Genomic DNA, 13,718 nt, shown 5'->3' with positions numbered 1-13,718 from the left:
GTGGCGGGTGGCACCGTCCCGGGGGGCTGCGCCGCGCGGAGCCGCTCTCCCCCCGCGCCGGCGCTGGGGGGGGGGCGTCCTCGGCCCCGGGGCCCCGCTTTGGCCGCGGCGACGAGACCCCCCCCGGCCCCCGGCCTCCCCCCTCCTGCCGGCCGGGGGGGCCGCCCCCTCCACGCACACGCAGACACACACACGCGCGCGCGCAAGCGGACACACTCACACGCGCGCACACGTGCGCGCCCGCCCAGCAGCGCGCGGTCTCCGCCCCCCCCCCCCCGCGCACACACACCCAGACACACACACGCGACATCACACACCGAGCGCACACGCGCACACCCGCACACCCGCGCGCACGGACCCCCACCCAGCCCGCCGGGCACGCACCCGCGCGCTGCCCCGCAGGCACTCGCGCCCCGGGCAGCGCGGCCGCTCGGCGGAGCGCGGGGCGCGGCGCGGAGCGGAGGGCGGCCCCCGGCGATCCCCCGCCATGCGCTGAGCCGCGGCCCCGCCAGCGCCCAGCCCCGCTGATCCCGCCCGCCCGCGGCGTGGGGGCGGCCGCCGGGCGCGGCCGCGGCGCGGAGCCGGCGCCCCGCTGGGGAGAGGTGCAGCTGCCCGCGGAGGCAGGCAGGCAGGCAGGAGGCTGAGAGGCAGTCGGACGGACGGGCAGGCAGGCAGGCAGACGGGAGGAGGCAAAGGACGATTTGGACATGCTCATTCTAGGGCGCCTGGTTGCCTGCATCCAGCTCGTCTGTATCCTCAGAGTGGGTGAGTGATATCTGCGTGAATTCGTCTCCGGGTTGCAGACCAACTTTTCTCCCCGGGCGCCGGCGAGGCGTTCTCCCCCCGATCCCCTGTGCCTAGAGCCGCAGGTGCGGTCACCGGCTGTTCCACACCGCCGGAGCGCGCTGTCAGCACCACGGGTGGGATCGTTCCTCCAACCGCTTTTTACCTCAGCAGCCTCCCGCTGCCGCGCTCCGCGGAACCCCCACGCCACCCCCGGCACGGGCGGGTTGCTCCGGGGCGGGGGGGACTCGCCAGCCCGCCCTGCCCCTGCCCCTGCCCCTGCCCCGCCGCGCCGGGCGCCGCCGACCCCTCCGCCGGGCCCCGGCCCCGCCGGGCAGCCCGCGCCTGCGGGGAGAGCGGGTGCGCCCGCGACGGGAGGGAGCGGGAAAACCCCTGCCAAGCAGTGCTGACATCGAGCTCCTCTGGGGACGCGGGGTGTGAAATTTGACGTTAGCTTCTCGCACGAACAGTTTCGAAGAGCACCGGGGACGGGTGCAAAATTTCAGCCACCCCCCCCCCCCCCCAAGGCTCCTTCTCCACGAACGGGCAGCGCCGGTGGTTGCCCTGAACCGGGGTGTTAACTGCTGCCTCGGACAGCGAAATACAAGTCCTTCGTTCACGTGGGACGCTGCATACAGAATATGGATTCCTGTATAGATTTTAGCAGGACTACTTACATAATCAAACTAATTTTCAACTCATTCAGATGCGTGCAAGTGGAGCGCATCCTAAAAATCACGCAGTGCTGTTATTCGCTGTTATTATTATAACCAGCGCCAGTCAGTTGATGGTGTTAGAAGTGTTGCCTTAAATACTTTGTCAAATAAATATTAGGAGCTTAAGTGGTGGGGTTTGTATCGTACTGAATGATCGTTTTGAATTTATAAGCTTCTGTCAAATAGATCACTAGAAAATGCTCGTTGTTGCTTGTATTTAAGCGTGAGGAACTTAGGCGCTTCAGCCCATGGTGTACAAACCCAGTTTTACAATAGATCTCGTGATAAAGTAGGCACTAACCTACATTTTTCACCCAATAGGTGGTGCTGCTTCTGAAACCATGAAGCTCTATAAACAAAGATCGGTGTTAGGTTACTCGGAGTGAACGCAATTTTGTACCAAGTTCTGCTAGTTAGAGGAAACTACTTTTTAAAATTTTGTCAGGTGAAAAATATTTTCACCTCCTTTCTGAAAGTATACTGGAATAATTCAGCTATCAATGTGATGAATGTAACTGACCTTTAATTAAAATGTATGCTCTTTATAAGGGCATTAATAGCTTTTTAATGTCACTTTTAAACTAACCTATTTCTAAAAACAGGGTGCTTATTCTAATATAATTCCCTTCTACTGGTCTGGCAAAGAATGGCCCATCACAAAACTTTTGATAAGTTTTCATAATATCTTTCTTGTGTTGCCAACCTGTTGCCTAAAATCAGATGTACTCCCAAGACTATTTACAGAACAAAATTAGCAGGTGCTTGTATATGTGTGTGCAGGTATGGAGACTAACTACCATGTTCAGATGGAAGCATTGCAAGCGATGCAAGACATGAACATAACTTTTCTAATGAAACCTATGGTTTTTTAATAATTTCATCTCGTGTCTTTGCAGAAATAAGGTGGTTTTGTATAATGTGATATTCAAATACATGGTCTGCGTGTGTATGTTACATTCATGAATTTAGAAGGTCTGTCAGCATGGGAAAACAAGGTTTTTTGCTCACATGTGAGGTATAATATAAGTGCGGCTACTTTTTTTTTTTTTTTCCGTAGACTGATAGACTATTGTTTTCAAACCTGACCTGAAGGGGACACCCTTTCTGGATGTGATGGATGATTTGGTCTCAATGGTGGTTCATGCTGAAGCCTCATGAGCTAGACTGCTCAGTGTGTTCAACAACATGGTTGTTCCCGAAAATGAATGCCCTGTACAGGTTATTAGACTGATTTAATCAGATTTCATTTGAATGTGTTCCTCTTTGAGTTTCTCTCCATAATTAAATATACTCTCATCTGATAGTATTAGTTCATAGGAGTAAATATTTTATTAGGATTTTGACATTATTTCCTTTTGTTTTTTCATGAAAAAATAAAAAGAAATGATTGCGTACTACCAGTGTGTGGTTCCTAGGGCTTGGCGAGAGAGGAGGACTGGGTCGGACTGGCTGGCTCTTACCATTAGGTATTTCTGGTATGGAAGAAACCAGACCCAGGGCTCTGTGAATGGGATGTTGCTGAAGAGCGTGGCAGCATTCTGGAGGCTGTGCTTACTGGTTCAGGGCTAGGCAACGTGTAGATTCCGGCCTCATTTGCTTGTAGAGAGTACATGTACAGAGCTCTGCAAGAGGTCCTTTCTGAGGAATCTGTTCAGGAGTTTTGCTATTGCCTCTGGGAGATTCAGCAGGAAAATCTCAGTCTCATATGTGGTCAGAAAACACAGGGCGGTCAAATCAACCTCACTGAAGAAAAACCTGTTAGAGCAGGCGGAGACAAAAAGTTCTTTTGGGAATGACAAAACAGTGACGGTTCGTTCTCTGTGTTATTGAAGAAATGCTTAGGGGCTTGATTCTAATATCCCTGCTGAGATATGAATAGCACCTTCCTCCGCAGTGTTACTGAAGCCAAGTACTGATGTAAGTATTTATGGAGCAGGGTATTATCTGAGTATTCTCAGTGAGTGCCATTCAGTGAAGTTCAATGGAACTACTTGTGGAGTGAGATGCTATTCAGTCACAAGCAAGGGCGCATGAGAAGTCCTGTGTGATTATTTGTGGACACTACTGTGTAGTTAGAATAGAGATTTCCTATGAAGTTCTTTCTGTTACTAAAATTAAAGGGAAAAAATCTCTGTGGACAATTCACTTTTTTACATTTTTATTTTAAATGAGAAATATATGACTCTAATCTTCAGCCTGCATATATCTCAGGCTGAAGATATTCTTTGAAATTCTGCCCCGGCTTACCGATGTGCTCCATATAACCTTCTGAAAGTCAATGGGGTGTGCCCTTTTTGTAGCTTTTGTCTCACTGTGCTTATGGAAAAAATATCTTTTCCATAAGTAGACTATTTATGAATCTGTGTAGGCAAGAAAATGTTAATAGAAAAAGGAACATGTTTTAGCAAATTACATTATAATTGTGGCTAAATTTAAATCAAAGAGGTGTAAATATTTAGGCAAGACTTAAAAAATATTCCCTGCTCTCACTAGCAAAATGTATGGGTAACTTCCCCAAATAATGTAAAAAGTCTCTCCAAAATTAGCTCATCTACACCTTATTACTGTCACTGTCTGACCTCAACCAGGGTTTTGCCTTTCAAAACGCAGCTAATTAAACTATGAATTGTTTAATTAGTTGTGTCTCACTTTAATTTTTCACTATCTAGAAAAGATCTCTCTCTCATTTTTAGTTTGTTTCTGGCATCCCAGTACCATGACTTTATTCACACAAAAGTAGTAACGTTTCCCTAAATATTCTAATTTTTCATATACAACTGATGTCAGGACTGTATTTCCAAGCTAGCAGACGGCATACATTTCGTGACTGAAAAGAAAAGCAACTTCTTTGCACTCTTTACTGGACAGCCCCAATTAATAGTAACGAGAATCTGAAGGACAGCCTTGGCTCAGCTTTCTAAATCCCATCACACTTTCTGTTCATTCTCATGTCCACACTTTTAGATTCAATAAGCCCTTAGACTGTTAAAGGACTATGGGATCAGATCCTTCTTTTTTGCACTAACCTCTTACTTTGGCAATATATTTGTAGGCCAGATACTTGGCATACTTCAGACTCAGTGACATGACAGTAATATTACTGTATATTATTTTTAATGCTTTAGCATATTTTACACTTAAAATGACATGTTCCTATGGATGATGATACATAGTTCCTCTGGAGAAATTTAGTCCTGCTATATCTAAAACATAAGAGCTAAAACAAAAATAAGAATTTTAGGACTGTTAAACCATCTATTTTAACCATCTGTATGTTACACATTTTTGTACCATAGAGATTGATACATACCAAAATCTAAATATACAGTATGGATTTATTTTAGGTTCAAATACTGGCAGGTATGAAAAGTTGTGCAGAAATGAATGACATTTTTAAAGTTAATGTCAGTGTAACCTAATATTTATTCAGCAGACTAGTCTGTGGGACATATCTAAAGTAGTTAAAGCTGTACTTTGCAATGTTTATTCAATACAATGTGTAAGGGAAGTTTTCTAAGTTGTATTTGGCATTACTTCACTTCTAAATGTACTCTTCTATCTGAATTCCTGGAGACAAACTAAATACATATAAAATGACAGTGGTAATTTGAAACTATTCTAATTATAATCAGGATTATAAATCAGGATGTTAATTTATGAATGTAGGCACTTGCCCATTTCTTAAGGAAGGCGATTTCCTTCATTTTCTGTGCTCATCACATAAATGGTCACTGCCCACTATGAGTTCTCTAATTAGGAATTTAAGGGTGAACAGATTCTGTTCTTTTGCTGACAATTTCAATTCCTCTTCAAACGTGCCGTGCTTCTCAGTATTCCCTGTGGGGCCTGGAAGTCTGCGGCAGTTCCGGAGCCCCCCGCTCCCATTTAACAGCTCGATTCTCACAGCTTCGTGCACCATTTATGTGGCTTTCCTGCATGAGACATCCTTTGGCTATTCAATAAGCTGCTTTTCCCATAAAGACAAAAGTTACCTTTTTGAATACATGTCAAGGCCTCTGCATTAGAAAGATAAATCAACAGGAAGAAAAGGACTTACAGTATTAAATAAACAAAATCCACTAAATGAAAGATAGCAAATTTTTCAAAGAGGCTGGGGCTGTAAGTGAAACTTGGCTCCAGCAGGTTGTTGAGGAACTGCTGGCAGCAGGGTACTTTTGTAGAAAGGTATGGTGGAGGTTGCTTGTTGAATACAAATTACTGATGTCAGTCAATTCAGTCTTGAGGCTCAGGTGGAAATAACTGGAGATTTTAGAAACAAGGTGAGGGTTTATTTGGCTTATTTTGCATCGCTCGCTGATACTGTGGCACTCTGGTTGAGGTGAAATAATAGACTTTTTAAGAAAAATGGACACTGTGTAAAAGGGTCATGGATTACTCTAGAAGAGGCATGCCTCTCAAAAGCTCCTGTTGCCTTCTACTTCTTGCCCATACTTGACTTGGGTTTTCTTTGATCCACCAGAGGTAGCTGTATTTCACCCTAGAAATCTGTATTTTTCATTACTAATTGAAGACTGCAGGAGCTATTGTTTGAGTTAGCTAATTTTGGAAATCGTTATTGTGGTAAAAGTCCCATGGATGACAAAAATCCTACATCTGATAAAGAAGGCTCAGCACTGAAAGTAGGATGCTGGTGGAACTTGGGTGCCTGAACCCAAAATTTTAATTAAAAGGGTCCCTGACTCAGCTAGTACCTTTCAGGGCTGCCAGGGAAGCTTTCAGGCAGGTACAATTCCCCTTCTGCATGTGCCTTACCTGACCCTATTATGTGCATCTCAGTGCCTCTTTCCCTCCTAAGTTTAATGGGGATCCAAACCCAAATGTTCTTTGAGATTAATTCCCTGATCCCTAAATCAGTAAGGCTTCCCTAAATAGATGCAGACAGGATCAGGTGTCTTGATCTGACTGCTCTCGCTACTGCTGTTTAAGACAAAGGACAAGGCGATGGCTGTGCCACCTTCTCATGGTGTGGCCCAGTGACTGAAGCATTTTTCCAAGGAAACACAGTCTAGAGGGAAGACATGTTCTGAGCTGAAGGGATTTGAACCTAGATCTCCTATCTCCAAACATTAGGTTTTGTCAAATGAGAGGACTCTTCATACTTCTTGTTTAAGCTGAAGCATTTTTCCTTAAAAAAAAAGGGGGGGGGGGGGGAGAAAAAAAAAAAGGGTCAGTTACAGGGAAGGACTAGGGAAAAAAACAAATAACATCATTATGCCACTGCATGCAATCATAGCTAACCTACATCTTAAATATTATGGACATTTATGTTCCCCTCGTCTCAGAAAGGGCGCAGCAGACTTGGAAGAAGTAAGAGAATAGCAACAGGGTATCTGTTTTCAGGAATGACTAAATAAGCTAGGACTCCCTGTCAAGACCAAAGACAACTTAAAAGTTTGTTTTGTAGACCATTATAAACTCACAAGTGATGGCAATAGATTCTTCACTGACTCTTCCAATACAAGAGCAAGGGGATAACAAATTAAGGCAGTAGGAGGCAGATTTAAAAATAAATAAAATAAAAGAGTAGTTCTTCCTGCAACAGGTGATAGACTTATGAAACTCTGCTGTAGGTTGCTCTGGGAGCAAAACATTTTGAGGGGATACTAGATAAGCTTGTGAAAGAGAAACCTACTGAGGGTTGCTAAGCAGATGGAAACCACATCCATTTCAGGAATTTTTGGAGCTAGAAATAGAGCCTGGGAGAGTTTGCAAGGACATTTTCAAGCATATCACATACGTTTGCCTTTTTCTTACTGTTCCTTAAGCATCTGCTTCAGGATTTTGGAGGCAGGACTCTGAATTGGTAGGGTAGTACAGCAAGAGAGGAAATACGAGTTCTTATGCCTGCTCCTACTCAGTATTTCATTATCCACTTGCTGGATACAATGCATACATCACTACCACTGCCTTTTCTCTGGCTGGGCTCTAAAAAGAGCAGGTTTTGCTCATTTCTTTGAAAGCTGCAGGTACTCACTGTCAGAACGGGATTCTAGGCTGCACTTCTGAAGGACCCAACCTCCCACGGGCTGGCAGAGCTCAGATGCATTTCCACCAACTCAGCGTTTTACATCAGCTGTCCTGGGCAGCTGAATGCTGTTTGCACAAGCCAGTTGCTTGTAACTGCACTCAGCTGCCTAGCTCACCTAGAGACAGTGTAGGAGCCTCAACTTCAAGGCTCTGGAGCCTACTGCTAGTGCCTGACAGGTGGGTGATCCAGCTAAATGCTGCCTTGCAGCTGGGCTTTTGTCTGAGTCAGGGCTCTCAAATCCATCATTTATGCTGCACCTTCAGATTCAGCAGCTGAAAAACAGGCTAGACATGGCTTGGCTACTTGGCATATAAAAAGCAATATTTACTTCTCTAGATTTTTATAGCATCCAGTTAGACACACAAGGTAACCTGTTTTTTTCCTACAGCCCTTCATGTTTCACTAAACTTATAGGCTGTAGAAAATTCTCTGTGTGATGTTGAAATATTAGAGATTCTACTTTGTAGATAGCATTCAGCAATGTGCATTTCTGTATGAAGATATTAGGACTGCTCACCTGACTAGTGAGAGATTTCATTAAAAGTTTTCAGGAGCAGTGTATCTGTTAGTACTTTGGCTCTGAATTATCCTTGTTGCCAAAAGGTTTCTGTTAGATACTGGATTACATGAAGACTGAAATAGAAAGCAGGTAGCATTTGAAGGGGTATCTATCTTCACTGCCTTATTTGTTTGCTGAGATAGGATAACAGTAAAAGCAGTGAAGAGCTGATTAAACAATAGCATCAGAAAGGGTGAAATAAGAGACATCTAGAGTACTTGACTGTATTGAAATTGTGCTACAAAATTGGTCTTTGAAATGCTGTAAATAAAGGATGCTGCATAAAAATAAATGAAATCAAATGTATCTTAGTGAATAAAGACATATGTTTCTGTAAGTGCCCTAACAGGATTTTACAAAGAATTCCTGACTCATTTAAGACTTCCTTGGAAATCATGACATGTTCTTTAATTGGGACAGATTTTCTGGTCTTTTTTAGAAGCTATCCAGGCCAAATTCAATTTTTTCCTTAAGTAAATGGAAGGATTTAGTGACTTCATTGAGATTTAGACTGGTTTGTATCATAATTCTTCAAAATACAATTTTTCAAATATAATGCTGTTTTTCAAAGTTGTCAAAGCCTTGGGAAAGCAAAATTTGTAGTGTTCTGCAGGGGCAGCTTATATTGAAGAAACTGAAAGCTTTTTGAAAGCTAAAGCAAGTATTTTGAGGAAAAATGAAGCCTTTAAAATCAGCATTTAAAAAAAGACTTGATTCTTCAATTGCTTTATATGCTGAACTCCATGATTTCAGCAGAAGTTCCCAAAAAGAAAAACATCTGCTTGCTTAGACTAAATAGCTAATGATCGGAGTAACAGCTGGCTTTATAAAAGTGACCTAGTATTACTCCCGGCAGTTTGTCTTCTAGCTCCATCCCCAGACTGACCCAACTGTACTTCATCCTTTTCTAGCCATTTGGAAAAATCATTTTGTTCCAAGTGTATGTCAGTTGTTTCTATCATTTCCTTTTGTAACTCTTATTCTAATAGGCATGTGTAAGTATGATAATTAACAAATTTGGCAGGCTGGGACTTCCTGGGAGGCTAAGGAGCGTTCTGCCAGCCCCCTGGAGCACTGCTCTTAGGTATGGGGGACATTTCACGTTAGATGGTGCACTTGCCACACAACCCATCCACCCATCATCTGCACAGAGTTTGGGGTGAGTCCTGTGTGGTCTGTGCCTACTTCTGTCTTTGTAATCTTTGATTTTTTGGACAGTAGCTTTGCATTTCATGTATCTTGCAGTGTTGCAGAAAAATCCCAAGGAACCAGTTTTTTTTGGGTTTTTTTTTGTTGTTTTTGTTTGTTTGTTTGTTTGTTTTTTTAACACACTTTAGGTTTGTGTTTAAAAAACTGTGTCACTGTAGATACACAGATCACAGCAGAACTGCTTCTGGCTCGTATCAGTGGAACTATGTGTGAATAAATCCTGGATGAGCATCAAGGAGAAAAAGATCCAGAAGAGTTATTTAAATTTTAGTATAGTGCTGACACAAAACCAAATGGATATAAACTGACAATGTGCAAATTTAAGCTGAAAATTAGAAGAAGGTTCCTAACCATTACAGCAGTGGGATTTTGGAAAGTCTTTCCAATGGTAATAGTAGGAGCAAAAAGCCAACCCATTCTTTTTTAAGAATAGACTACCATGTTTTTGGCAAGGTCCTGTGGCTCCTGCAATAGGAGAGAACCCCATCAATGATCTAGGAGTCCCTGTCAATGAGTACCATGCTATAGTTTCAACTGCGCTAAATAAGAAAACTGAGCAGTGTGCACCTGGCTGTGCCAGCCATCTGCCCAGCGCTGAAACCACATGGAACAGTCACTCCTGATGACAGACTGATGCCTTTGTAAGCTGAGGTACTGGGGACTGAGTGGTCACTTAGCATCTCCAGTACCGCTCGGCATTTCAAACTGCACTGAGTAGTAAAACATCATAAATCAATCCAGGAAATTAAAGTCTAATATAAAGTCAGGAGACTTAAAAATATGCATTTTGGGTTTAATTTTTGTATTTTGAAGCTGTTGACAGTTCGCTATTTTAAGTGAGGTTACTTGTACAAGCACAAGGTAAGAAACCTCCTTTAAAGAAAAATATTTGAAATCTCATGTGGTTGTACAACTTCAGGAGCTAGGGATTTAGTTAAAATACTAGCCATTAGAAGATCTTTGAGAACCGGCAGTACTCTCGCTTTCTCATATGATAGAACCATAGGAAATTTCAATTCCTTACATTTCAGTGTCAAATTTTACGTTGGCTGAATTCTCAGAGAGCGTTCTCAGGCTCATCTGCCCGTTTCTCATTAATCGTCTCCATGTCTTCCTCTCACATTCTCATGTAAATGGTTTGGCCTCCCCGACAGCCCCACGAGCTCTCTCCTCACCATGTACACATTTCTCCAAAGACACAGGCAGTTACATGTTAGTCTACTAATGTAAAATTACTCCTGCAACTTTGTAAGGGTCCTCCTTGATGGGTTTCTGCCCCCCTTTTAAAGTATATTTCTTACATATCTGATACAATTCCTCTTCACTGTTTCTTCCTGTATTTTGTATTATCACTAACTTTCTCCCCCTCTTTATTTGGGATGAATAAAAAGGAATTCATATTTTGCTTACTGCTTTATCTGTATAGTAAAAAAAACCCCAAACACGTAAATCAATATAATATGTATTAGAACTAACCAAACAGTGGATAAAAAATGTAAATTCCTTATTTCTTTTTCTCTGTGAGTTTCATTTTCTGCACAGTTGTCTAATCACTTAGTCAAAGGTTTAGTTTTTGGTATCTCTTGATGAGAGAGAGAAAACAGATTTCTGTATTTAACATATATATATTTGAGCAGAGGTCAAGTCAGTATTACATTCAACAGAATTCATTCAGGAATACTTAGACTAGAAATGATTCTTTTAATCCATTAGTGAAAAATGCATCCGTACAAAAAAAGTTACGGGAAGCTATCCTTTAATCTGAGTATTTTTCAGTCTTTTCTGGTTTGTGCTATCTGCTGTGGGATTTGTAACGTGTGAATCAGCAGAGAAAATATGTTTCTGTGTGGCGGTAGACTTCACTGTCTGCATGGGAAATCCCCGCCTTTTTGCATGAGGTGATAAGACTGTGACACAAAATCTGCTAAAGATTTGTCTGAGTAGTGGCTGTACTGATGGAGGGAAAGATGACAACAGGAACAGATAAATACTGTTAATTAGGAATACGTGCATATCTTAAATGATCTGATTAGCTTTTGCGACTATTTAAGTGTTTACAGTAGGAAAAGAGATCATCATATTAAAACAAATTGCAAGCGCAATTTAGAGCAGATTAAATATACTCTTATTGCCTTGCTGAATGGGAGAAGACAGGTTAAGCTAAATCAGGTGAAGCTAATAAGGCGGTAATGCATAATGGCTAGTTTCAGGTTACATGCAGTTCAATGAATAGAAGAAAATGTATATGGAGCAACCAAAAAATGTAGTCTTGTTTTTGGTGAATGAGGTAATATGAATTAATCAGCTTTTTCTAATATGACCTACACATTCTATCACAATTGTAAACAGTGCATTTGAATAAAACTGTAATCCAGGTTTTCATGGAAAAATTACAATTATTGAGGGGTTTTGTTCATTAGTTAAAGAATTCCTGGGATGTGCAAGAGTTTTTCTAAACATATGAAACCCTGGTCCCCTGAAATCTGTTGTTCACTTGAAAGCAACAAGAAATTTGACCCACTCAGAGTAGCTTTACAGTTAGATCAAAGAACAGATTTAGTCACCTTGCAGTGACACTCAAAATGCTGGGTTAGGCATGCCGCTTGTCGTGTACAGAGCACAAGAGTTACAGGCACCTAGACTGGGATTCATAGCAGCCAGCATGTCCAGTGCTGGGACGCGCAAGCCTGGCTGGTAAAATAAAGGTCAGTGTAGGTAAGAAAGCATGAAAAAGTAACAAACTGAGAAGTGCCTGTTAGGGCCACATATTGGGAATAACTATGCTGGAACATCTTGTTTAGATGGCTAGACCTGACAAAAAATATCTTGGAATTCAGAATTGTTGATCTTACTACTCCTAAAACAGCCATAAGATGTTGATACTGGATACTTCTCATAATCATCTAATAGCACAACATTTGCCAGAGAAACAGGAGGTGGCAATCCTACACCTTTCCCGTGTAAGGGGGTTTGAACCACAGCCATGGAGAGCAGTGTTATCCACAGGATGACAGAGCGCAGCAGTTGAGGATGCGCAACAGTGCTGATCTGTACCCAGGCTGAAGATGGGAACAGTAGAAAAGCTTGAAAAAGAAAACCTAACTGTCCAGTCTAATGGGCGAGATAAGGTGGTCCAGCGAAGCATTTCCAGGTGCCAGACTAGATTTTTGCCCTCCTTTCTTCACCGTGCCCCCCCTACCCTGCCCCAGAAGCAGCAGCTGCTGCCGTGCGCAAGCAGTAGATCCCTGCTCTGCTTCTGCTGTGGCTCCCCCCCATCTCCCCTCTCCACGTCCCCCCACGTCGCTGTCTCTCTGTGGCTGCAATGGTACATCTCTCTGCTGGGATGGATGCAAATGTGGACGAAGGCATTTGGCCGCAAAGGCAGCCTGTACTGCTGGCAATGCCATTCTGTCTGCAACGGGGGATAGGAGACAGGCCAGGAATTACGTTCTGTGGGCTGGATTAGAGCCTCGGGTCAGCAGTTGGACCATGCTGGGTTATGTCTCACAGTGAAAGGAGTGAGACATGGGGTTCCAGTCCCTGTCAGTTTGATTATTTCTGTCTTTTATCTAGCTGCTATCCAATGTAAAAACCACCGGGATTTCTGTTGTCTCCTGTGGTTTTGAAACCTGCTGAAGAATGCTGCTGCATCTCCTGGATGGGTCGGTCTGATGCTTATCTAGGTCTTCTGGCCATCTCTAAATAGCCACCTACTTACCTCTGATCCACGAAGTCTGTGCACCTTTCAGTCTTGGACCGGTTCCTGGTTTTTTATGTTGTAGAAACTGAACTAGTTAGACACAAAAGTGTATTGTATCTCTCCCAGAAAGGAAAACTGTGCAGCTGTGTCATTACTCTGTGTAGTAAATGTATGCATTTGCACCACCCCTGTTGGAATAGCAGGAGATTTTCTGCCGCAGGCAGGTATGGCAACCGAGTGAGCAACAGCTGCAGCGTCCTGGAAGAAAATACAGCATGTGCTCCTTTTTGTAGCGAATCAGCCGATTTAGATGGCATAGAGACAACAGATTCATTTCCCCGGTGAGTCACTAGGCCTCCCTGAAGCCCAGTATCTCCAAGGCTTTCAGCTGAGGTGGAGCATATTACACTGCTCCCAATACAGCCAAAACGTTAAAGGCTTAGTCAAACCCATAATTAATTAACACTTGTGTAACACTTAGAAGATATAACTCACTAGATGAGCGCTAAGGCTGTTGCTAATGATTTTAAATCTACGAAGCAAATTCCTAAAAACCTTTGAAATTGGCAATTATAATGTTCTGTCTTAGACGGAAAAGCTTTGATCACTCCAGAGCAGGAAATAAATGCGTGACTTAAACTGGAGGGATACAGTGACAGAACAGCAGCAAACTGCTAAATACACTGACGTGGCAGAGGGCCA

General features: G+C 43.2%; 1 protein-coding gene across 7 annotated transcripts in view; it reads left to right on the top strand.

The window, feature by feature from the left end:
- The first annotated feature begins 567 nt into the window (after positions 1 to 567).
- PTPRZ1 (protein tyrosine phosphatase receptor type Z1) overlaps positions 568 to 13,718 on the top strand; it is a 145,556-nt gene continuing 132,405 nt past the window's right edge. For all 7 annotated transcript variants that reach the window (XM_009464127.2, XM_087765960.1, XM_087765958.1 and 4 more), the window contains exon 1: positions 568 to 765. In XM_009464127.2, coding sequence (XP_009462402.1) covers positions 708 to 765 — 58 coding nt within the window. In that variant the 5' untranslated portion in view covers positions 568 to 707. The remainder of the gene's footprint in view (positions 766 to 13,718) is intronic.

Source organism: Nipponia nippon, unplaced genomic scaffold (assembly GCF_047370975.1).
Source record: "Nipponia nippon isolate SJK-2023a ecotype South Korea unplaced genomic scaffold, ASM4737097v1 scaffold_3, whole genome shotgun sequence".
NCBI lineage: Eukaryota > Metazoa > Chordata > Aves > Pelecaniformes > Threskiornithidae > Nipponia > Nipponia nippon.
The sequence above is the reverse complement of the archived record's forward strand: the minus strand, read 5'-3'. Positions and strand labels throughout refer to the sequence as shown.